General features: G+C 28.2%; 2 protein-coding genes across 4 annotated transcripts in view; both read left to right on the forward strand.

The window, feature by feature from the left end:
• The window catches only part of LOC136071889 (TPR repeat-containing protein DDB_G0287407-like), a 43,030-nt gene extending 39,503 nt beyond the window's left edge, over nucleotides 1-3,527 (forward strand). Inside the window, 2 exon segments of the mRNA XM_065797509.1 lie at nucleotides 2,636-2,794; nucleotides 2,958-3,527. Coding sequence (XP_065653581.1) covers nucleotides 2,636-2,794; nucleotides 2,958-3,068 — 270 coding nt within the window. The 3' untranslated portion in view covers nucleotides 3,069-3,527.
• A 21,649-nt stretch (nucleotides 3,528-25,176) lies between these two features.
• The window catches only part of LOC136080623 (TPR repeat-containing protein DDB_G0287407-like), a 98,370-nt gene continuing 96,368 nt past the window's right edge, over nucleotides 25,177-27,178 (forward strand). The window contains exon 1 of one of the 3 annotated variants that reach the window (XM_065797512.1): nucleotides 25,177-25,309. The gene's annotated coding sequence lies outside the window, so the exon portion shown is untranslated. Of the gene's footprint in view, nucleotides 25,310-26,528; nucleotides 26,667-27,178 lie in introns of those variants that run through there. The other 2 variants (XM_065797511.1, XM_065797510.1) reach the window with 2 other exon arrangements.

The raw sequence follows: 27,178 nt of genomic DNA on the forward strand, positions 1-27,178 counted from the left end.
CTTTAATTTTATTAACATTTTTTGCAATTATATTTGAGGCTATTTTAATGATAATTTTTGCATTTTATCATGTAAAATACTAGCACTTAAAATTAACACTTTAAGTCAGATGATTAAAAATTTTATTCTGTGAAAGCATAAATAAAGTCAATAAAAAATTGTTTGTTGATCATTTAAAGAATATAGTAATTTTATTTTCCAGAAGACCCTTCTAAAATAAAAAGCTTAATGACAATTGGATTTGCTGTAGAATCTGAAGAACATTATGGAATTAACAGAGTAAAGGTGTGTTATCTCAAAATGTGACCAAAAGATTCATGAAAGATTGTAGATTTATATTTATTTGAATTCTTAAAAATTATTTGAAGCAAGTTTAAATTGATCTTCTTTTCTGGAAGCAACTAGCTACATCAGTCCAGAGTCAATCCTATCAAAAAAAGCTGATCTTCTGCTACAGATGAAATCTGTACTTCATCTAATTTTTTTTTCTGCTTGCATATCTCTTCAAATAAATGTGGTCTTGCTTTCACACAATTCTCGAAGTTCTTAGAAAAAAATCTAATATTTTACCAGAATTTAAAAAAATTTCACACTGGATATTTTTTAGATCAATTTTGAAACCATTGTAGTTGGTATAAAGTACAAGGTTATGTCAAAAGTCTTGATATGTTAGATCATGGTCAAGCATTAGTTGAGAGGGGCTTCACTATAAACAGTAATTTACTTAGTGAAAACATGAAAGAAAAGTCACTTGTTTTTTGTGAACTATCAATGATTTCATGATATTTAACAAATTGAAGGCTCATCTAGTAGAAGTCATAAATGAAATAATAAAGGCGGTTTGTAACACCTTGTTGAAATATTAAATATAGAGGAAAATAGAAAATTACAAACAAAAAGAATAGAAAATGATGTTGAATCAAGAAATATTATGACTTAAGCAGCAGAAAGAAGTTTTGAGTGAAGCATAAAGTATGAAATGCAAATTTTTATTGTCTTTCTTATTTAAAATATTTTAAATGTTGGTTATTCTTTTGAGCTTTTAGAGCCCAGTCTTCCTAGTCCTCTAAACAGCAATGTATGTGTGGTTTATATTGTCTTTTCTCTTTATCATTCTGCAAATAATGATGACATTAGTATAATGAAGAGAAAAAATACTTCATTATGATTTTTGGTATTATCATAGTTTATTATCTTTTTTGTCTTAATTATTCTTTTTTATTGTCTTAATTATTCTTTTTTATTGTCTTAATTATTCTTTTTTATTGTCTTAATTATTCTTTGTTTTCATTGCCATTCTTTATCTGCTTAATCCTTTGTCATAATTTTATCATATTTATTAATTTTTATTGGTCACTTTATTTTATCATGTTTATTATTTTTCTATAATTTTCTTCGTTATACTTTATTACTTCATCATTATCTTGTCACCTTTGATTATTACTATAAGCATTATTCATCATTACTTCGTTAGCTTTGTTTATTTGCCAGCTTGGAAAGTAATTGTTAGTAATCTTAAATACATTTTAAAATTGACGAGTTGAAGTTTGGTTATTACTTTAAAATAAAAATTGTTAAAAGATTTTAATTGTAAAAATTGAGGTCAAAGATAAAACTTACGAATGAAGGTAAGACATGAAATTGGATAAGACTTAAGAATAAAAATGCAGGATCTTTACTTTATTGAGTTGAATATAATTTTCACTTTGGTTTTTGCACTGGGATTGTTTTTAACAATTTTTATAGTGGAATTTTACACCATGTTTACACAAATATGGTAATAAACTAGTGGTAGAATAGTAAACTCACAATCAAGAGATTTCTGGTTAAATTCTGAAAGAACCGTGCTCAATCTGTTTCTCCTCACAGCACTCTAGTGTATAGCAACATGTTTTTGAGTTTAGGGTTGAAAAAGAATTTCAAATAAAAAACTGAGCAGTCTTCTCCGCACTCCTCTGAAGTCTTGTGAAGGTCTTGAGTTTGGTAAAAACAATTTACTCTTGATCTTCCTATAATTTATCAAAGACATTAATCTAAATATATTTATATAAATTACCCCTGATAATTATGTGATAATTGTGTTTTTTGTTGTTGCTTTTTAAAGAAAAATGATTAAAAAGTAAATATTTCTTTTATATGCTGTTTTGTCAGTTTGATCTCTTTTATACGTCAATAAAATCTGTTCACAAATCAGTAAATTAAAGTATGTATATTTCTCCCCGTCTATTTTTATGTATTGAGTGTGGCTAAATCTAAATCAGCGTTTAGATCTATACAAAATTAGTGAATTAACTTTAAAAATTTCTTTTTTAAAGTGTTATTAAAAAAGTAAACAAATGTCGATAACTTAAATTAAAACTAAATCCAAGAAATTAGCACCTGATCTCACCCATATTTGTCAGTTAAATGGTGTACATTCTACTGACTCTATTCAAGTTATATATGCGCAAACGATTGATTCAGTAGTATAATTTTCGATATTATTCCAGTTTCAGCACTATTTAAGTAAATCCGTTTTTTGTTTTACCAGTATTGCATTTTGACAAAATTTAAGCTATGTATTTTTATTTTTTTAACTCTGAATTTTGTTGCGCAATAAATATGTTAGAGATTAAACAATATCTGATTACTATAGCAATTGATGAAGTCATTGGAACTTTGCATGAAAGCGTATGGTGAAAGTCACATGCTTTATGTTCGATTGTGTCTCAACATTGGAATTCTTTATGAAGATGATCGACAATTTAATGAAGCATACGACTATTTCGTGAAGTGGGACAAAGCTACATCTGAGGTTTATTTTCATTATATATATATATATATATATATATATATATATATATATATATATATATATATATATATATATATATATATAAAATATTTTAATGATAACGATGTAATTGTTTCAATGATTATAATAATATAAAAACTGATTTATATTTTTAAAAAATCAGGTGCTTGGTCCAAATCACCCGAAAACTATCAGAGCTAAGGAAACATTAGAGGAACCAACTTATGTCAGAATTAGAGAACAACGAGAAAGACAAGCAGCTGGAACAGCATAAACATTCAACGTTTGCGATAACATTTAAACGCATTCTTTCTCTCGGTTGATTGATTAGTTTTGTACTTTTCAATTCTAGACTGCTGGTTACAGTTTCATTATTTCAATTTCATGACTGCTGGTTTCATGACTGCTGGTTTCAGAAATTTTTATATTTTTAGCTTATTAAGCTTCAAACTTGCACATAACATATTACTTATAATTTTATTCAAGATAGCTCGTCAAAAGTTTTCAATTATATTAATTTAAAAGGTTTATATATTTATAGCTTAATAAATAATAAAGTATATTTGTATATTTCTTCAGAATTAATATTTATAAGGTCTTTTACATGAAGTTTTAATATCTAGTCTAGATTTTTTACATAAAATTTTTGTTAGTTGTATAATACATAAGTTGAAATAAATAGTACATACAAACGTAATTAATAGGATAATTAACAAATTTTTTTGTCTGGAAATGAAGTTGTTATCATTTTAAGTAACTTGTTGCGTTGATGCTCGTAAGTTTTACCCTATTTTTTTTAATAGTAGTTCTTAAAAAATAGTTTGGTGTAATAAGAGATTCAACTCCAAGGTTTTTATTACACTCTCTTAAAAATCACATTTTTACTGTTTTTATATAATTCTTACCCTATTGCTGCCCCCCCTACCCTGCTGCCTCCCTCGGTTACTACGGACCTGTATTATATAATTCTTACTCTATATTTAAATTCATTAAATGTATTAGGTGTTTGTATAGTGTTTTTTTTTTTTAAGGAGAAACTTTTTAACCAAAGTAAAGAATAAAAGTACTGGCCTATCTTACATATATATCTGATGAAAAAATCTACATATACAGTCCGCGCCAAACAAATAGCGCATGCTTTAAATATAATATATTTTATTCAGTTTAAACATTAAAATATCTAAACATAGTCATAATCAGAGAAGTACTAAAAAACATATCGTCTTTGGCGCCAAATATTTTCCCGCGTTAAAATATGGTCGACCATACGATATTTTCTGGTGACAAACGGATAGCACACGTCAGTCATTGAGAAAAGAGGGCAGCCAAATTTAGCACGTTGTCAGATTACTTTTATTTTTTTAAGTCTACTATTATCAAGTCAATCATTATTATTATATACTAAAATAAAATGGCTAAAAATTTTACTCCATCTCAAGTTAAAGAATTATTGGATATGCACGAAAACACTATTAAAATATTCAATGAACGCTTTCATAGCTAGAAAATGACTTTTTAATTATAAAAGATGAGAACAAACAGTTAAAAAAAGAACTAGATCAAACTAATTCTGCTATTCAATTCCTAAGCGATAAATATGAAACAATGGAAGAAACATTAAACTACAATAAAAATAAAATATTATCACAACACAATTTTAAACAAAAAGCAACAAATCTTGAAAACAAATATCTTAAAGACAAAATGGCAGAGTTAGAGGATAGGAGTCGTCGTAACAACCTTCGGTTTGAAGGAATCGAGGAAACTGTAGGGGAAACGTGAAAAAACAGCGAGGAGAAAGTGAGAAAACTAATAAAAGAAAAACTAAATATAAACGAAGAAATACATATAGATCGCGCGCACTAAATGTGGAAGAAAGAAAACGATGACGGCAAAATAAGAAGAAGAACTGTTGTAGTTAAATTACTAGATTATAAAGATCGTGAAAATATACTAGAAATTACAAAAAGCTAAAACTATGGAACGAAAAGATTTACATCAATGAAGGTTTTTGTGAACGAACAACCATCATTCGTAAGCAATTATTTATCAAAGCCAAAGAAATACGTTCGTCAGGTAATTTTGCCAAAGTGGTATATATTAAATTAATCACCAAGTCTTTCAAAAAGACTATCTGATTATCAAATAAAAGTTAAAATTTGACGTTTTTATGTATATGAGTATATATGTATGTAATATGTACACATTTATGTGTGCATACATACACTGATGCATATAAAAACTTTTGAATATTTTCGAAATAACAAAAACATACAAAATGGATTCAACTTATCAGAATGATTTTGAAAAAATATCGAATTTATTTCAAACCAATACTTTTAATTTAGACTATAAATCTGATCCAGATATTAATTATTTTGATGAGATTAATGGATCAAAATTTGAATCCTCTTACTTTCATCCAGATAGAATTAAAAGCATATTAAAAAATGATAATCGTGATTATTTTAATTTTATCCACCTTAATATCAGAAGTTTAAAAAATAATTTTGATAGCTTTTTTAAATATGATTTGTCAAACGGAATATTTTTTTAACGCTATTTGTTTAACTGAAACTTGGTATACAGAAGATTTTAAATCAAACTCTAATCTTAATACAGTGTTTTTAGAGCGTAATAATAATAGGCGTGGAGGTGGAGTTCTTTCTTACATAAAAGAAAACGTTGGTTATAATATTAGAAGCGAAATGAGTTTTTCTGATGAAAATATTGAGGTTTTGACGGTTGAAATATTAAACAAAAAATTTTAAAAATATTTTACTAAGTTGCTGCTATCGGCCACCAACTGGAAGAACTGAGTACCTAAGCAATTATCTTGTTCATAATATAATAGAAAAAGCTAGTCAAGAAAAGAAAAAAAATTATATACTAGAGGATTTCAACCAAGAATGTTTCCAGAACAATGAAAAACAAAACACTACAAAGTTTTATAACCATTTATTTGAAACGGGAACAGTACCTATTATAAATAAACCCACCAGAATTACAGAGTTCTCATCCTCCTTATTTGACAACGTTCTTTTCAACGGCTGTTTCAATATAACGCTCAAAAAATGTATTGTAAAAACGGATGTTTCGGATCATTATCCAATTTTTCTCTGCTTAGGCGCTAACCTCAAAACAAATACGCACAGAAAGGTAACGGTAAAAAAACGTATTTATAACAACAATAACCTAAACTTATTTAAACAGCAACTTTTACATCAAGACTGGAGCTATATAAACTTTAATGAAGGTATAAACATCATCTATAAATCTTTTTTTTTTCCGTCAAATTTTCCGTTACGAGAACTTATTCTTAACGCCAAAGACATTTCTTGTCCTTGAATAACTAAAGGAATAAAAAAATCCTCAAAAATAAAACAAAAACTCTATGTTAAATATCTTAAAAATAATTCAACAAACATAAAAATAACTACACAGCTTATAAAAATCTATTTGAAAAACTCCGCAAAAAAGCCAAACAAATTTACTACTCTGACTTGCTTATGAAACTACTGAAATTGCTAGTAATTATGTTTGCCAGTAATTTCTTAAAAGAAATTACTGGCAAACATAAAACAAGCACAAATTTGATGCCGAATGCTATAAAAGTAGAAAATAAATTAGTTACCGATTCAAATTAGATCGCTGCCGAATTCAATAAGTTTTTTTCAACAATGGACATAACTTATCAAATAAGATTCCTTATGTAGACAACAACTCTGTTGACGAATTTATATCGTCACCAAATTCAACTATAAATTTTTCAAATCTAAGTTATTATGAATTTGAAATAGCATTTAAATCATTAAAAAAGAATAAAGCAATTGGGCCTGATGATATAAATGGAAATATTATAATTGACTCCTTTAATGTGATCAAAGATATCCTCTACAAAGTCTTTGAAGCATCTATTACTCAAGGATCTTTTCCAGATAGTTTGAAAATATCAAAAATAACTTTAATCTTTAAAACAGGTGATCAAACCAATATAACAAGCTATCTCAGTTCTACCAGTCTTTTCAAAAATATTAGAAAGAATAATGTATAACAGAATATACACTTATCTTATTGATTATAAACTCCTCTATAAAAATCAATTTGGTTTTTAAAAAAACAATTCTACTGAACACGCAATTCTCCAAGTAACGCGCAGTATTGCCGACTCATTTAAGAATTCTGAATTCACACTAGGCATATTCATTGACTTGTCAAAGGCTTTTGATACTGTTAATCATCATATTTTAATTAAAAAGCTAGAGAGCTATGGTGTAAAAAATAAAACTCTAAATTGGTTCAAAAGCTACCTATGTAATCGCAAACAATTTGTTTATAATAAAGAGTCTTCATCGCAAATAATAACGAATATAACATGTGGTATCCCTCAAGGGTCCATACTTGGGCCGCTGTTATTTTTATTATACATAAATCATCTTTACAAAGCTTCTAACTTAACTACCGTAAATTTTGCGGATGATACGAAAATTATTTCAGTCGCACAAAGACATAGATATATTTTTTAATAAAATGAATAATGAACTAAAAAGAATATCATATTGGTTTAGAAAAAATAAATTGTCTTTGAATAGGGATGAAACAAAATTTTTAATTTTTTACCCAATCTCTAAAAAAAAGAAAATCCAAAATATCTTGCCTGACTTATTAATTGACAATACAATCATAAAAAGAAAAATAGTTACAAAATTATTAGGAGTCATAATAGACGAAAACTTATCTTGGAATCAAAAAATTGATAATATTTCCAAGAAAATTGCTAAAAGCATTGAAGTTCTAAATAAAGCTAGATATATACTAAACAAACACCGACTAACTCAACTATATTATTAATTTATTCATTGCCAAATAAACTATATTAATATTATATGGGGAAGCGCTCACAAAATCAAACTTAAATCTCTCTATCGGCATCAAAAACACGCAGCTCGCATAATTAATTTTGCAAATCATTTTTCAAGCTCAACACCACTTCTTATAGAAATGAAAGTTTTAAATATATACGAACTAAATATTTTTAATATTTTATGTTTTATGTTTAAATGTAAAGAAAATGTGTCTCCTAGTGTATTTATAAATCTCTATAATTTGAAACACAAAAACAAATATGAACTTCGTTGTCGTAAAAATATTCAAAAGTCATTTTGCAAAACAAATATTGACCAGTTTTGTATTTCTTATCGTGGTCCATTTCCTGGAATAAAATAGTATTACCTAATTTTGATTTTTATTTCAAGTGGTCTTTTTCTTCCTTTAAAAAGAAATTAAAAGAAATAATATTTTCAACACAAAATATATTCATTTATTTTTCGTATTTCAAGTTAATATGATTTAATACATTATTTTTGTTTACTGTATAAAGAATGTAATTTATACAACATATATTGAATACTTTATATTATAATATTATTCAATATTGAGAATGTTATATACCTGTATTATAAAATGTTATGTTAAAACTTGCTTAACATATGAAGAGTATTATAACGCATATGTAATTTTTTAATGTACGAATTTTTTTTATATAGATTGTAAAGGGCTTCATGATAAGATCATGTGATCTTCTGGAAGTCCTACCAGTAATATATTCATTGTAAATTTACCTTGTTCATATTATTCTGGAAAATAAATTACAAAAAAAAAAAAAAAAGTCATTTAACATTTGACTGCAACAGACGAATTGCTAACGCTAGGTAAGTGATACATATATTAATGTAGACTAAAGGGCCATCATATGTGAACTAATCATGTGTATTACAGAGGACTACTATGGGACATGGAATAAGTTAAAGGCTGAAAAAGTTGCTATGATTAAGCCATTTAAGGCTGCCAATATATCAACGTCTGAGATATCGAAACATATACACCGAAGTCGTAAGGTGATCGAGAAGATTTTGAAGAATCCGGATACATATTTGAAAACAAAGTTCAACCAAAATGCTTCGAAATTAACCAAGCGTGACAAGTGTCATAAAATACAAGTGGCTTCAAACACCGGTTGTAGTGCCCGATTGATACACATCTAGCTGGATATTTATGTGACATTGCGTACGATACAAAAAATGTTACATGAAGTCAAACATCTGAGGTATGCAAAGCGTATATCAACGACGGCGATGCAGAAACATCACATGGAGAAACGTATGACGTATGCGAACAAACATTTGTCTTGCCCACCTGATTGGGGCTCAATTATTTGGTCTGATGAAAAGAAATTTATTCTTGATGTTGCAGACGGAAATCAATATTATTGGTACGACTTACGAAAAGAGCCCGAGACTTTCTTGTCCAGACAAAATGGTGGTTGTGGTGTCGTAATTTGGGGTGCATTTTCCAAGGCTGGATTATCTGAGTTAAAGTTTTCAGAAAGGAAACAAACAGCAAAAGACTAATTTATCACACTTTCTGATTACTTAATGCCATATGGGCATGCCAAGTATGGACATACGTTTGTCTTTATGCAAGATAACGCATCAATACATACGACAAAGACCGTGATGGAATTTGTAACGGAACATAACATCCAGTTATCATCCAGGGCTGTCACCCGACTTGAATCCAATTGAAAATATTTGGGGTTTCTTGTCTCGTTACGTGTATGCAAGTGGAAAACAATACAGTAATGTCATGCAACTGAAAATGGCCATCCAGATGGAATGGAACAAAATCCCCCAATCTTTGCTTAAAACGCTCATTTCCTCCATGGGTAAGCTTTTATTCAGGTTATTATGAAGAAAGGTAAAAATATTGACTATTAGGTACGTTTCTACGTCATATTATTCTCTAAAACCTGCTGAAATGGTGTGTGTGCTATTAGTTGGGTACACAATGTATTTTTCATTTTTTACATGTTTTAAACAAAAACAAAGACAACATTGTCCATTTTATTGTATTTTATTTCTTGTGTTAAATTGTATTGAATATGTATTAGTTATTGTGTTAAATTTAATAAATTCATACACCTATTTTTTATTACTAAGTTATTGCATGTGATATTCGTTATTACTATATGATGTGCTATTCGTTTGGCGCGGACTGTATTTATAAAATGTAATTAAAACAAAATTATTTGAATTGTTTCCACCTAATATTGGTTATTTTGAGGCCTATCTTAAATGTATACATAAAAATTGCACTGGAAGACCTCTAACTTGAACGCATTTTGTTCCTGTTATGATCTCTTATTACTTTAAAGTTATAAGAGCTCTTAATACTAAAATAAATTCATATTTTTTTAATGAAATAAAGGCTCATTTATCTTTAAAAAATGAAATTATATTAATAAAGAAACGAAAAATCAAAAATATTTACAGTTCCAATTTTCTGAGCAACTGATAAAATCTCAGGAGCTTGCACATTAACTTCCTTAGCTAAGGTTCCAATTAGTGTTGGGCATGGCAAGGTAGCTTGTCTACAGCAGCTTATCTCTTAAGCTTGTTGCATGTTAACTCGTATTCGCTAAATTAAGAAATTGTAAATAGCACTGTAAGAAACTGACAAATAAAAATTTATTGTTCAAAAACTTATCACACAATCACAAATCATAAATACTTATCATTAAAATAATGACAAAATTTATTCAAAATCAAGAATGCTGGTAGTTTTAATAATACTGCCACTTCCTTCAAAGTTTTTTTAGTTTTTTTAACTGCCACTTCCTTCAATTTAATTCAACATTAAAAACATACTTAGAGCTAAAATTGATTCTGCAAAACAGTATACGTATCTTGTGTTAAAACAAAACAAAAACAAAAAATATTTTACCATGATCCAAGTTTACTAATAATGTCTAATAATAAATGCAAGGAATCGATACCCAATGCAAGGAATCGGTACCCATAAAAATGCAACTTTCTTTAATAAAGTATTTTAGCGTGTATTGGCTGGCCGAGTTCTTTGCTAAAACTCGCACCGAATTTTGCTTTGAAATAATAACCTTTTTTTAATGTGAAGGACACCAGGAAAATGATCTAACATTAAAAAATAATTCATAAAATCAAAATTATTTTCTTTATAATAATAAAATTTGTTGAGCAAAATGAGCTAACTTACCATGACAATTTTCAAACTTGACTTGTATTTAACAACTACAAAAAGAGCAACCAAACAAAAATTCTTCATCTTTACAGCTCGAAAGAAAACTTTTTTCAATGGTTATTTTACTTGCCATTTTTTAATGTTTTTCGCCAATTGTTTTCGTATGACAATACCAGCTGTGTTGTTTTTTAGAGTATATTTTGCTTGATGTTTCAATATCTGTTACAGCACAAGCTGTGCTATCTTCTGCTTAAATACTATTTTAAAAAATGTAAATAATAAATGGGGGATAAGGGGATGCATTAGGACGCTTTTTGAAAAAAATACCACAGCTTTTGTGCTATTTGACAAAATGTTAAAATTTTCGTTGAAAAAGATAATTTAGTTATTAATTCTTAAGAAAAACAGCAAAGCCTAGCTTGATCAAAAAAACTGTTGTTGTATTTAAAAAAAAAAAAACGAACCTACTCACTGGACGACATTGGGGTAGTTTAGAAAATATAATAAAAGACATGTTTCTTAAAATTTCATTTTTTAGTTAACCAGTAATTTTAAACAATAATAAGTGATTATAGTAATTATAAACGACAGTAGAAATAAGAGAATTATTACCAATAGCACAATTATTCTTATAAAGATCTCAAACAATTAAATGATTTTCTTCTATATTATATTAAAACAAACTAATCTATGAAAATACTAATCAATCAACAATCAATCTCATAAACGCACTTTAAAAAAAGAACAAAGTAAAGAGTGTTTATGTAAAATGAATTGAAATAAATATGAATAAAAGTTTTCTTGTAACCCAGTTGAAAAATAAAGTTCATTACATTTAACTAAGTTTGAATGTGGAAATATAATATTTTGTGGAAAAGTTATCACTTTTTTTAATTTTTGTTATTTCTAAGTATTTTTATTCTATAAGCTAATGTACTTTTAAAGAACCCAAACACGCTTGCAGCTTCTCTTAAGTTTATTGTTTTATTAAAAACATATTTTACTGCAATTTTTTTTGTTTATAAATATCTTGCATTTCTTTTTAAAGTGTTCTGTTTAATTTTTTAATTTTTAATAGTTTAATTTGCCGATAAGATTGTTAAGATTGTTAAGAGACGCGCAGTCTAAATGTGCTCCATTTACGTCCAAATGTGCCCCATGAAAACTGTCCAATGCTGCCTCAATCCTGATTTTAGAATATATACCACAAAACTTTTATGAAAATTTTATGTCTTGTAATTAAACTTTTTATTTATATTGTAGAACATATCTTTCCCATTCACTAGATGGTCGTAGACAACTTTTTTTTATGTTTGAGCAAAGCAACTTTGAAACATGAAGAAAACTCCATATTTAAGTATGTTCATATATATGAGGAATTAGGATGCTATGCAAAAAATTGCGGTGATTAGAGATTGGGAACAACAAAAACCCTAAAACGTTGGCCTCCCCAGCCCCAATTAGGAGGGCAATAAGTTAAATTTGTTTTTTTTTTCAATCGTAAACCTAATTTATATTCATCGATGAATTTCAAATTTGATTCAATTATCTCTTGTTGTTCGGTTTTTATGACCTTATAAAATTTACACCCCCCTCAAATTGAGGGGGCTGTAAACTTTATAAGGTCATAAAAACCGATCAACAGAAGATTATTGAACATACTTAAATATGGAGTTTTTTTCATGTTTTAAAGTTGCTTAACTCAAACATCAAGAAAAAGTTGTCTACGGTCTTGCACTAATGATATAAAAAATAAATTTCTTGAAAAAGTTATTTCCTTAATATACTGAGAAAATCTTAAACTTTAAAGATTTTTAAACGTAAGGATATAAACTCTAACGTTTAAAAATTTTAAACTTTAACACTATCAAAAAGCATAAAACGTTTGCAAAAAAAGATTTTTTCAGGATAGCATTAAAATAACTTCCTGAAAAAATCATGTGACGGTTAAGTGTGAAAGTATTCCGATTAAATAATTTATTTAATTTGGTTTATAAGTTTATATTTTTTAAAAGGTCAGGGTCAGAACCCTGAAGGCTAATGGGACGGTAGTTAGACGAGTCAGATCGCTTTCCAGAGTTTTTGAAAATAGGGACGACAGACACTGCTTTCCAGTAGACTGGAAAAAAAAAAAAGCACTTGTTAAATAGTATTGAAAGTATAAACAACAGCTCCAGAGAACACTTCTCCAAGACTGTAACAGGTATGTTCTCCTGACCACAAGCTGTTGAAGAGTCTTATCACTTTAGAATCAGAAGCTGGAGTCATACGAATGTCAAGCAATGAATCAACCTTTTTGTCGGCTGTATTAGATAGGGTGTGATTAATGGAATCAAGAGTTGAGATTGATGAAAAGTTCTTAGCAAACAATTCAGCTTCTCTTTAGGTGAGTTAGGTCAGACTTATTTGGAGTCGTCGAGAGGGAATAAAAGATTCCATCCAATCCAAAATGTTACATAAGAAGCATATTTGTTAGCACGAAGATGAAAGATTTCAACCCAAGGGCCTTCACGGATAAAAACACTGAATAAGCCCCAGTCAGCTTTAAGGTAGCTGTAAGAAGTACGATGATAAGGGAATTCTGGTGATGAAGAAGAATGAGATAATGGTTTTAAAGATATCGAACTGTGACAAGAAACACCTAAGGGCATATGTGGATAATTGAGCACTGACTAGGATTAGAAACAAGACACAAGTCGAGTAGAGAAGGTAAATGATTCAAATTGTCTGAAAAACGAGTTAGAAAGTTGACTATTTGTGTTGGAGATTGAGAAAGGCAAAAGTTACTGACATTTAAAACTTTTAGCTTTCACAAGTATTATTTCAGACTCACAAAGTAGGTCTTTAAGAGAAAAACTTACACCGGAGAAAAAAATATTGAAAAAAAGATTTTTAGATTCTTCAACGTTTACTAATTCTTCTAGAAAATATCGGAATAAGATTTTATGCATGTTAAATTAAAGAGCATCCTGTATCAAATAAAAGTTTTAAGGCAAAGTGTTAAAAGAAAAGAAGAAATTATAAAAGCTTTAAAAGCAAAGGCTAGAGATCTGAAGCAAAAGTTAAAAATATATTACTACAGTAGATGTATTCGCAGTCTTATAATTACAGGATTGGCAAGAAAAATTAAAGAGAGAGAAAAGTTAAGGCAAGTAATGCTCCAACATAATACTGTTATTGGAGGAAATAAAATTGCAATTGCTAGCTTAGAAAATAATATGACCCAAAATGAGAAGGGCTATTGTACAGTTGCATTTAGGTATGGTGACAATAAGACTTATACATTACAAACTAGGATGATAATCTATAGCATGTTATTGTCTAATGTCCCAACAAGTAACATCCTATTCCCATTTGAAAAAATTGTACAATATTTGGGTGTTGAATTTTTTTATTTCCTAGCACAGCAGTGTTAAGGAAATAGCTCGTGAACTTGGCAGTATATTAGACTTGCAAACAGCAGAGTGAGCTATCAATAATGGCAATCTTACTCTTGAGTTGATGCCACCATTCAAGAAGGTATTCATATTAACACAGTACATTTAACATCAAAGAATAAAATGTCAGGCCATTTTTCCAGACCAGATACCAGGGAAAACAGCTGATGATTATGAAAACCATATATGTAGGGCAGTTAATCATATGGCATCAATTTATTAAGATTTTCACTTGCTCTCCTTTGAGGAATGTTGTAGTTTGTTTATCTCAAACATATCCAGCACACATTCAGACAGAGTTGTAGTAAACCATCTTACTATAACCAAAACTTGCGAAACCTGGGGCAAAAACCTAAATGAGCTAAACTGTCATTTGCACTCTCTTGACATAGTTGCCTCTTCATGTCGTTCAGCATTAAAATCTCTAGAATCTAAAAGTTGTGAATTATTTGGTAATGATTGTAAGGCAGTTATTATTTTGGTTATAAACAAGCAAAGATTTAAAAACCTTAAAGGTGAACCAAAGGGTTTGTTAATTTTTTAGACAATAATAGACTACCACAATGTATCATTCCAACGTGTCGTAATATCCCTCTTCATACACTGTTCTGCAATTTATTTTTATTAAACACTATAATGAGTTTAAGCATTTTCTCACTGTTGGAACAGTACAATGTTGAGGTTTACAAAGTCCATTTCGCGCAGTTTTTTGTAATACAACCGCTATAGAACAAATTAAGGACTGGCGAATTCGATTTTTTAAGACTCGAATTTAAATGAAAGACCAATTTAGATCATATGCGTACACCGAATTTAACTGAGAGACGAATTTAGGCCGTATATTTAGCTCAAATTTAACTAAAAGAAGAATTTGAATTTTAAAAGCACATTAAATTAAAGGAGAAATTTTTTAAGAACTTTTATAAATTTTATAAATTTTTTTTTAGGTGCCCCAAGAAGACGTAACGGTTTGTCACGGAGTACATCAGAAAAGTATTTAACTAGGAAGTTCTAGTTCAAGCCCTAGGTCTCTTGCTTCTAAAGCAAAAGACCTAGGATTTGAAGCATGCTCTAGCGATAACGCCGAAGTTGCTGTATAATCATTTTTTTTTTTAGGGATTGTCCATAAATTTCGCAACGCAAAATGTATTTAAAAAACAGAAGTAGGGAATATTAATCTCTTTTACGCGGCGATTTTCATCAAACTTAATGCGCTAACTAATTTTTATTTAAATTAAGACTGTGAGGAAAAACCTTTGATCTTTTCTGTTTTGTTTATTGTGAAAGTTTGCGTTAGGTAATTTATAAACAATCCTTAACTAAAATTATTATTTTTTAGCTTGTAATTAGCCATAATTCAAGACATGCCAAAGAACAAGTGAAGTAAAGTAGTTTTTAATTTATTTAAAAAAAATATGCATACAAAAAACAATTTGCGTCGAAATAAAAAATCTAAAAACTCAGTAACAATGAGAATTTAAGTTATGGAGCCTTTGCAACTCTTAATGTTTTTAAACAAACACAAACAAAAGAACATTAACAACCTTCATTTTTAATTTTGAATGTCAATTTTATAAAGGAAAAAGATATAATAATATTAGGTTAAATTTTCATATATTTATGCACGGTAATGTACTCAATGAGTCATCTACTTTTCTAGGATTAACTCTTACTTCCAATCTTTCTTGGAAACCATATATATCAAATCCGTTGCAAAATTAGCATCTGCTATGATTGCATCAATTTATCAAGCTCAGCACTTTCTTATTCCGGATTCTATTCTCTATCTCTGTAAATCTCAAATCCGGCCTTGTATGGAATACTGTTGCCATATCTGGGACGGATCTTCTAATGATGCCCTTTCTCTTTTAGACAAGGTGCAAAAACGCATAGTAAACATAGTTGGACCTGGTCTTGCAGCCAACCTCCAACCATTATCACATCGTCGTAATGTTGCTTCTCTTTCTCTTTTCTACAAAACTATAATGAGCACTGCTGTAAAGAGCTAGCGTCTCTTGTGCCATCTACTAAATTCATTCTTGTGTTACTCGTCATTAAATTAAGTCTCATCCTTTTTCTGTGACTGTTCCTAAGTGCTGCAAAAACGCTTATTCGTCTAGTTTTTTTCCTCGAACATCAGCTCTTTGGAATTTGCTTCCTTTATCTTGCTTTCCTGATTCATAAAATTTGCAATTCTTTAAGTCGTCCGTCAATCGTTATCTTGCTCTAAATCTTCATCTTTTCTCTTCCAGTAACTTCCAACTCTAATTAGTGGTTGCTTGCAGCCGTGTTGGAAGCGTAGATGTTTAAAAAAAAAAAGAGATAAATGAGATTTAATAAGTGATGACAAGACTTTGTGCCTAAGAAGACTTTTTGAATATTGACTCTATAAGACAAATCTATTTCAAATAAGTTTTCTTTTTTTCTTCTTTTTTTACTGAATTCAAGTTCCATGGCCAAGTGGGGCACATTAGTCGAGAAAGCTACTTCTTATACTAGTTACAACTCTCTCTCAACTCTTAAACTCCGAAATACTTTTCAACCTTGATGAACAAGGTCGCTACGCGGAGAAACAGGTTGATATACATAAAACATGTAATGTAGTTTAGCTGTTTTGAAAACAATTAAGGAAATAAGATTTTACTTATATTTCTTAAAGATTTTTCCCATTTTAACTTTTTTAATATCTTATTACGGAATTAGGTTAATAATTCCTAATTAAAAAAAGATTTTATACAATTTTTAAAATTTTTCTTTTTTACGAGGAAGGATTTTAGGGTTAAAAAAACGCATGTTTTTTTAACCCAAAAATTGCTTATGATAAAAATCAAACTTTTGCATTATACTTATATATTATTAACTTAATGATATACTAAATTATTTAAAAAAGTCAAAAAAAGTTTTTCGTAACCGTTTTTTCTTGTTTATTTCAGTGCGCATATATTTATGGATTAAATCATGTTACTACAGAGGTAGCCAGTTTTTTATTATTTTTATCTTTTTTATTCAACAAATCGACTTTTTTTATAAGTTAAACAATATTCCGGCTACCTCTGTAGTAAGATACTTTTATTGTTATTTATTTATTTGCCAGAATATGTATAAGGTGAATTTACATTGAATATATTACCGTCAGGACTTCTAGAAGATCACAGGATCTCATCATAAAGCCCTTAAAATATATATAACAGCTTTCAGAAGCTTTCAGAGAAGCTTAACTTAATCTGGTATTTGCTACTTTATCGCATTTATGATTCAAAATGTGTAGCATTTTTAATCTTTTACTTGTGATATATATATATATATATATATATATATATATGCATATATATATATAAATATATATATATATATATATATATATATATATATATATATATATATATACATATATATATATATATATAACTCTTCCTGATGATCCAGCAATTGTGAAACTCATGCCATGCCATGATCGTCTAAATCAAACTCATGCCATGATCCAAAAATTATAAACGGTGGTTTCAAAAGATTTGTTCATAGGGCATTATATTTATGCTCTGATGATAGATATTGATATTGATGATTGATATTGAACAAGAGTTATTATTTCTAATTGATGTTTTTGTAGAAAACGATTATAAAAAAAAACAAGCCTGGAAAATATTATAAAAACCACTAAAGAAAATTTACATAATAAAAAACAAAATATTGAAACTCAACATTCATCAATCTCATCAAAAAATTGTGTATCTTTACTGATGAAAATTTACATAATAAAAAACAAAATATTGAAACTCAACATTCATCAATCTCATCAAAAAATTTTGTATCTTTACCGGAGATTCCAGGAATTAGCCCGAAGTTAAAACAAGTTTTCAAAAAAGCAGGTTACACACCAGTCTTTAAATCATTAAAAAGTTTACAACATATTATACTTACCACAAAAAATAAACCTCCTTTTTGTATTGATTCTTAACCAGACATGTACAAACTTTAATGTTCCTGCAAAAAATGTTATATCGTAAAAACAAAATTAAAAATTTCATCTCGCATTTGCCAACATCAGAAAAATACGTATAAAGGAAAATGGATTATTCAGCAATAGCGGAAAAGAATTATTTAGCAATAGAGGAGCATTCAAAAAATTGTCATGGTGGTTTTGCATGGAACAATAAAAATACTTTAAAAGTAGAGCTCAACGATTTTTGCAGAAAAGTGAGGGAGGCCCTTAAAATACAACTCCATGAATGTGCACCTTCAGACGGCGGTCTAAATCAGGATGACGGTGGTAACGTCACAACTTCCTTTTGGAAAACCTACGTTTCGATATTTGAATGAAAAGAAACTGTTGCATTGATTTGAATTTGTTTTTTATTTTGTTTTTAACGGTTTTATATAAACATATATATACTATACTTGACAACGAGGATATTTATACTCCCTTAAAATATTGTATAAAAATTAACTCAAAAAATAAAGAGTTACATCCATAATAGAAGTTTCTATTTAACTATATATTAAACTATTTAATGATGTCTGAAAATTTAAGATTTTAAATCGAACTCTAATCTCCATCTTCTAGGTTTTAATACAGTGTTTTTAGAGCATAAGTTAATAAGCGTTGAGGCGGAACATAAAAGAAAATGTTGCATATAATTTAAGACGCGAGATCAGTGTTTCTGACAAAAATATTGAGATGTTAACGGCCGAAATAATAAACAATCTAAAAATGTTTTATTAAGCTGCTGCTATCAGCCTCGGACTGGAAGGACTAAGTATTTAAGCAAATATTTAATCGATAAATTAAAAGAAAAAACTAACCAAGAAAAGAAAAAGATTTCATTCTGGGCGTTTTCAATATAGACTGTTTCCAGTATAATCAAAAACAAATTATAGCAAAGTTTTATAATCATTTATTCCAAACGGAAACAATACCCATTATTGATAAACCTACTAGAATTACAAATCATTCATCCTTTTTAATTGACAACATTTTAACCAAAGACATTTTTAATATAACGCTTAAAAAAGGTTTGTAGAAACTTATGTTTCTGATCATTTTCCTATTTCTTTCTGCATAAGGCTAACTGCAAAACAAATAGGGAAAGTTGGGGTATAGTGGATCAAGGGGTACAGTGAATAAGAGACATTTTCTCAAAGATTAGAATTTTGTTCATCCTGATAATATAATCATTTTGTGTGCTTATATATCAGCAATCTTTATTCATTGTTGTTACCACGTAACTTTTGACTATCGGTTTTTGGCAAGCTATTTTTGTTTTTAGCAAATTTTTGTTTTTAGCAAACTAAAGTAAATTTTCTTACTTTCCTCATGTTTGTTATGGAGATCATGGTTGAAATAATTTTAAAAGTTGAAGTTTTTCATTCGGATTATTGATATTTTTGCTTCTTTTTAGTAGTTTAGCTTTTCCTTTAACAACACTCATGTGCCAAGAAATTAGACTTTTATTAATTTGTTATGGTGGGGCACAGTGAACCGGGGTACAGTGAATAGATTGATTCAAAATGGCCCATTAATGATCTTAAAAATTAAATTCATGCATTTTTAACAAACAAACTACATAAAAATGAAATTATTAGTTTCAAGTAATAAATAATAATATTTGAATCTGTTTTTAATTTTTCAATATTTTTATAAGTTTTGTTATCAAAAAAATTCTTTTTTTTTATTCTCAATTTTCAAAATGTTTATTATTTCAATTTTATACTAATCTAATTAATAATAGTATACCAAAAGTATAGTGTACAGTGTCTTTACTCCCTCAGACTTAAAGTTATTTGGCTATGCCCCTATCTAGTATCATTAATTCACGGTTGTGTTCATTTATTCACTGTGCCCCAGTACTGGGGCATAGTGAACCACGTAACACAACTCACTTTAAACCTTTCTGTGAGCCGTAAGATAATAAATATTTTGCTTTCAGTGATTTCTTATCATAAAGGACATATATCTCAATTCTTTTGCCTTAAAAAAAATAAAACACATATTTTTACTTTTGCTCAATTTAAAAAAAAAGAAATCTAATCCACTGTGCCCCAACTTTTCCTATGGATCTAAAGGTAACAATTAATTAAAAATGAAGTCTATAAAAATCTATTTGATAAACTCCGCAGAAAAGTTTACTTCTCGGACTTGCTTATGAAGTACAAATATAATTCAGAGCGAGTTTGGCAAGTAATGAAAGAAATTACTGGTAAACATAACACAAGCACAAGTTCTAGGCCGCCGAATTTAACATGTTTTTTTTAACTTTGAATTTTTCAAATCTAACCTATAGTGAACTTGAAATAACATTTAAAGCAATAAAAAGAAATGAAGCAACTGGGCCTGATGAATATAAATGGGAATATTTTATTTGACTCTTTGTGATGTGGTTAAAGATATCCTCTATACAATTTTTAAAGCATCTATAACTCAAGGATCTTCAATTCAATTTTACGAGTGTGAAGTGTATAGAGAACTGACTCAGATTATTCTCCTAAAACCTTTTTCATTTACAATTAAAAAAATCAAAATGGTATAATAAATAAACATGCATTAATATTTAACAAAGAAAACTATGGGTTTCCAATTATTTCTTACCGGTAAACTAAACTAATCCGAAAAAAAGAGAAAAAAACAATCTTTGCGCATAATTTCAAATTTTCTTTTTTTTTGAAATTATATGCAAAAACAAATATAGGATTTCCTAATAAAAAATAATATCAAAATATATGGTAATGGTTCTCAAATTATTAGCCTATTTCCATTTATAGTAGGAGTGCGACGCTTAGTATATCGGTGCGGTGATATTTTAGGTTAATGTGATATTCTATTACAGTTCTCGACTCCATATTTAGAAACTCCATTTTCCAGTAGGCTTCTCATATTTGATTATAACAATATTAGCATATTTGGTCCCAGCTAATTAATATTTAAAACAAAAAGTTAATTTTTCATAAATGCTGGAATTTACTAACCAAACTACTAGTTTAATTTCCGAGGCCCAGAATCATTTGGAAAAAGTAATTGCAAGTCCTAGCAAACTCGATCAATAGAAAGTTCCAGATGTGGATTGTGTGCAAGGCTTTTTAGAGAATGCGCTATTACAATTGTGTTTTTCGTGTAATTCCCTGTCAAAACACCAACAAAAATTGAAATCAAACTTTCAAAAAAAATATTTGCTCCAAAAGCTTAAAAGTAAGATTAAAATTTTATTAGAGAAAGAATATATTATAACCAAAAATATTAACACATGCAAAAAATACGAAGATGAAATAAGAAATATTTAAAAAAAATAAAAAAGGAAATTTAAACTTGGTAGCAAATTAGGTATTATTTTAATTAGACCTTGAAAATATTTTAATTTCCTTTTTTTTAATCTTCGTTATTTTAACTTTAAGTTCTTTTGATTGCTATAGCAACAAACAACATATATGTTGTCTTTTTTTACATACGTACTTCAACGGAGTCAAGGAAATTTTTTGTAAACTTTTTTGCATATTTATATTTTTTACAGCAATTTTCTTGATGTATGTTCATAATAGTTAGACCTACAAAAATCTTATAGTTAGACCTAAAAATCATAGTTACACCTAAAAATTATAGGGTGACAGGAATAATGTCAAAAAATGAATTTCGGAATACTATCGAATATATTAAAAAGGCCTAATGTTGCAAAAAAAAAAAAGGAATAGTTTTGCAAATGAATTTTATAAATTGTGTCGAAAATAAAAAAAAGGAATAGTGTTGCAAAAGAATTTGATGAATAATGTCGAAAACAAAAAAAGAGGAATTTTGTCGCAAATAGTGAAAAGAAATAATATCGCCAACAGTAAAATCGGAATAGTGTCGAAAACATAAAAAAGGAATACTATCACAAATAGTGAAAACGGAATAGTGTCGCAAATAGAAAAAACAGAATAGCGTCACAAATAGTAAAACCAGAATAGTGTCACAAGTACATTCATGTGGTGCAAAGTTTTCGAGCCATTTTTTATAAGTAGTTCTTCAAAAGGAGATTATTAGTCTTGATATACAATTCTAAGGGCTCATTCGTGTATTCTGTTAAAATGATTGTTAAGTTTTCTGCTATGAAATAATCAAACTAATGGACAATAAGAAAAATGAGAGGTAATAAAAGCGTTAAGTATAAGTTTTCTTTGATTCAGAGACATTAAAGAAGCGAGCCTGGAGAGTGCGTTAACTTTTTGACTTGCCGATTTACATAAGTTGTTAACATGGTTATCAAAAAAAAGTTCATTATTAAACATTATACTAAGTAATTTTTCATTATCAGATAAGACTATTTATCTATCACAGATGTTAATTTAAAGAGAGCTTGTTTTACTAATAATAATAATATGATATTTATCTGGATTAGCGTTCATACCATTATTTTCAAATCATGAAGAAAATTGATATGCAGCGTTTTGCAGGTCACTCACAACAGAATTTAAGTTATTTTATGCACTGAAAGGAGTGTTATCATCAGCATATCCTGCTATATCAACATTGGGTAAAAATAGAAAGATCACTTATGAAGATATTAATTAGTAATGGACCTAAAATTGAGCCTTGTGGAACGCCGAACAAAGTATTAGAGTAAGAGCTGAATTGATCACTTATTTTTACTCTCTGTTTTTCATTACTAAGGTACAAATGAATGAGCTTTAATGCATTTCTGCTGAGACCATATGCATTCAATTTAGCAATAAGCAAAGCATGCGGAATGCAATCAAAAGCTTTTGAAAGGTCTGTAAGCAAATTCCCAATGTCCTTTTTTATCTAGGCATTTTCTCCATTTCTCAGTCATAGTTTATAGAATAAGATCGAAATAGCTCAAAAGAGAATAATCTCGAAAAGGGACTTTCCAGAATAATATAGAAATAGAAAATAAACCGAAATTGTGAAAATAGGAATATTATCGAAAATGTCAAAAGCAGAATATGCTATTGGTATAGGTCTTGGGTTTTCTTCAATATATTGATTCCAAATACTCAAATCTGCAACAAACTTTGCGGGTTGGTACTGATAAACCTAACCAACGTCGGTCATTATCAACTTTTCAGACTTTGAAAAAATTATGTCAATTGTTATTGCTTCAGTTTCTTTTTTTATAAAAATTTATGTTTCATGAAAACTTTGCTTTGTACTCCAAATAATTTTAAAGGTTTATACTGGTTTAAAAAGAAAGTTTCAGGATTATGAGTATTTGCGTGCATGCTTTTTAAAAATTTATATCTTTGCTATACTAAATATTTTACAATGGTATTTAAATTTTGCCTACTTGTAATATTTTTTTTTTGCAATTGCAATTAAAAATATTTGTTTGCATTACTTTTACATTATTTGTTGTATTATATAAAAAAAATTTTTTATTATAAAAGTGAATTATTTTAGTTAAAGTAGGACGTTCAGGACCTACGAATTTTATAATTTCTATATAAAAACGTTTTATATGTTGTGGTTTTACGACTTCTATTTTTTATTTTTTTGTACTTCGGTATATATTAAGGGGCTTGGCGATAAGACAATTTGTCTTCTTCTTGCGCCTGCTATTTGTAGCTACATATGTTTATGGTATGATTAAATATATACAGCAAAAAAAAAAAAAAAATAAAAATAAAAAAGTACATGTTAGTTTTTAAAAAACTAGAAGAAAAACTGCCCAAACAATATTGAGACTGTCAACTATATTATTGTATGATAAACTCAATGAAAAGTGCATCTTGATGCTTTATTAATTATATACACACCTTTACTGACATCATCCGATAAAGATGGGTTGTTATCTGTATCTGAATCATCACAATCACTTTTTATTAGAAAATGTTCCAAATCTGAACTGTTTATTTTTGCCATGTTAATTGTGGAATAGGCAACTTTTCCACAACTCAAAATTTATTTTTCTATTTAAGTAAATATGATTATAGGTAGCAGCAGTTCCAGCTTTAGTGAGTGGATTTGGTAGCAGCACTGTATAGATGGGTTTTGGGGTTCGGTACTTTTTCCACAACAAACTACATACTCAATGTTTTGTTAGAAGTGATTATCCGGACAATTTTTAAAAAGTGAGTTAACAAGTCGTATAAAACGTTTGAAAACAGGTCGTTTTCAAACGCTTAATACAAATGATACAAACGATACAAATGTTTTATCATTTAAGGAACATTTATTTGAAGTTTATGATAAAAACTTTCTAAAATGTAACTTTTATAAAACAAACAAAAGTCTAGAATAACCATGGGTGACAAAAGGTTTTAAATTATCCTCAAAAATTATTTAATACCTTAAAACAAAATAAAATGTCAAGCTATTTGAAAGTCAAAGATATTACCTTGCGACACTATTTCGTTTTTTTATTTTCGACACTTCCTTAGATTCATTTGCGACACTATTCCGTTTTTTTGTTTTCGACACTATTCTTTAGATTCATTTGCGACACTATTCCGTTTTTTTGCTTTCGATACTGTTACTTAAATTCATTTGCGACATTATTCCTTATTCTGTTATTCGACAATCAATCATGCGATAATTTGAGACACTATTCCTTTTTCACATTTTTGACTATCAAGTTTGCGACAATAAAAATTTGCGACAATCAAAATTTTGCGACACAATTCCGCCGCACCAATCATTGTTAGACCTAAAAAAATCTCGACCTACTAAGTTGTTCTACAAAAAGAACATCTACTAAAGTGGAACTAATTTTCAGATAACCTACTGAGGCCTATATTGTTTTCAACCGATTTTAGTCTTTTTTATCTTCAACCGATTTATGACGTTTTCGTTTTCGACCGATTTATTTTTCGACCTATTTTATAGGCTTTCATTTTCAACCGATTATCTGGTCTTTTTTTTTTTAAATTAACAATTAATAAGTTTTCCAAGCATTCATCGAACCTGATACGTCCCGATTCTAAAGACAGCGCTTCAACTGCGCCATGGCTAATCAAATTTGGTTCGTCTACAAATCAACGACAAACTATACAAAATTCATACCGGAAAGGCGTAGTTATGAAATTGAAAATACATTAGGTTTAATATTCAGTAGTTTTAAAATTCAGTAATACTTTTATTTATACTACTTTTTATTTATACTACTATTTAAAAATACAGTAAGTCAACAATTTAGTTGGTTAAAAATTAGTGTCACATGTTTTAATCAAGTGTGTAAATACAAAAATCAAAAATTGTCGGTTGAAAATCAAAAACGTCATAATTTACGATTTAAGAAATTTCAAAAATAGGTTGAGTTATAGGCCACCATATTTTTTCAATGGACATCTTTGTAAACCAATGATATATTATATAAACTAGATGTCAAACTTCGATCCGAAAAGTGAAGCCGCTTTTACCCTTTTTACATTAATGGCGGATTAAATTTGTAAACAAATATAATTTAACTTTTCTCTTCTTAAATAAAGTAAATATATTTTAAATATAAATTCTGTTTATGTAAAAGAGTTAAGAGGAAATTAGAATACTTGTAAAATAATAATTTATGATTCTTAAATTCACTTCCGATTAGAAAGGGATAAAAGTTTTGAATAGAAAAGTGAAACGACAGACGCTTTTGAAGCATTTTTATGAATTACAATTTTTTAATAAACATAGGCTAATAAAAAAACTTTTATAAGTATGTTATAATTATTAAAAATTTATTGGGAACTTTTGACTTGCATTTTTAACTTTTATTCCACACATTGGTTTCAGCTTTTGCCATGGCCAGCTTTTGCCCTTTTTGCAAATGGCGGACTATAATTATAAACAAACAAAAAAGCATTTTTCGTTCAATAAAATTCCGCAAGATAGACTTTAGTTAATATAATATATTATTGTTGTAAACAGGTTATTTTTTACGGCATTTTACGTATTCTTATAAACTTAAAAAGGAGTCGGTATGGTAATTAGCCGCATATCCCAAAATACAATACCATAAGAAATATTTTAGGAGTTATACCTAAAACTCAGTAAAAAATTTTCTTATCATGCTCCCCTAGCAACGTCCTTAGTAACAAGAGCAAGTCGATACAAACGTTGTTACCTTAAACTATATTATTTTATGCTTTGAAATTTTCCACATATTTTTAGATGCTAAGCCATACTCAGAAAATTATAATTTTTTATATTTAAATAAACATTTATTATTAATATTTATTTATTTTTTAATTATTTATTAATAATATTTATTAATAATTATAATTCATAATAATATTTACTATATAAAAATTTAAATAAAGATTTAATAATTTTTAGTAAATCAATTAGTGTCAATTGGCGTTTTTAATATAATATAAAAGTAAACATGTTAAGCTTAAGTCTTAAGATAAATCTAAAAAATTTAGTTTTGATTTTCGATTGAAAGGGTATTGAAATTTAAGACAAGAGATTGGTAGGTATTTATGCTTAAGCACAACCAGAAAGTAAGAGGTATTCTCACTTATGTGTATAATTGCAATATACATATTTAATAAATTTAATTAAAATATTTAAATATTAAAAATAGGTATTTTCACTTGGAGCTAATCAAAAAATAAGAGGTATTTTCACTTAAGCGTATAGCTGCATTATCCATGTTATCCATGTCCATGAAAAAAACTCAATTTAAATTTTAAAACACATTATTTATTTTTTTAAACTTTGTGTTTTTATGAATAATTAATTTTTCATATAAATTAGTGAACTACAAACATTCCTTTGTTTTTCTTTGAACTGTAAAACAAAACAAAATAAAGTGATTACATTATAATAACGGAAAATATTCTCATACACATATCATGGACATATACAAACTGTCAATTCTAAGTAATAATTGATATAACGGAGCCAACATAGCTATTGAATTATTCAAGATTCAATTACCATGTTTGCTTAAATTTCAATTGCTCATCAACTTTGCACATC

The sequence above is a fragment of the Hydra vulgaris genome, chromosome 05 (genome assembly GCF_038396675.1).
Source record: "Hydra vulgaris chromosome 05, alternate assembly HydraT2T_AEP".
Taxonomy (NCBI): Eukaryota; Metazoa; Cnidaria; class Hydrozoa; order Anthoathecata; family Hydridae; genus Hydra; species Hydra vulgaris.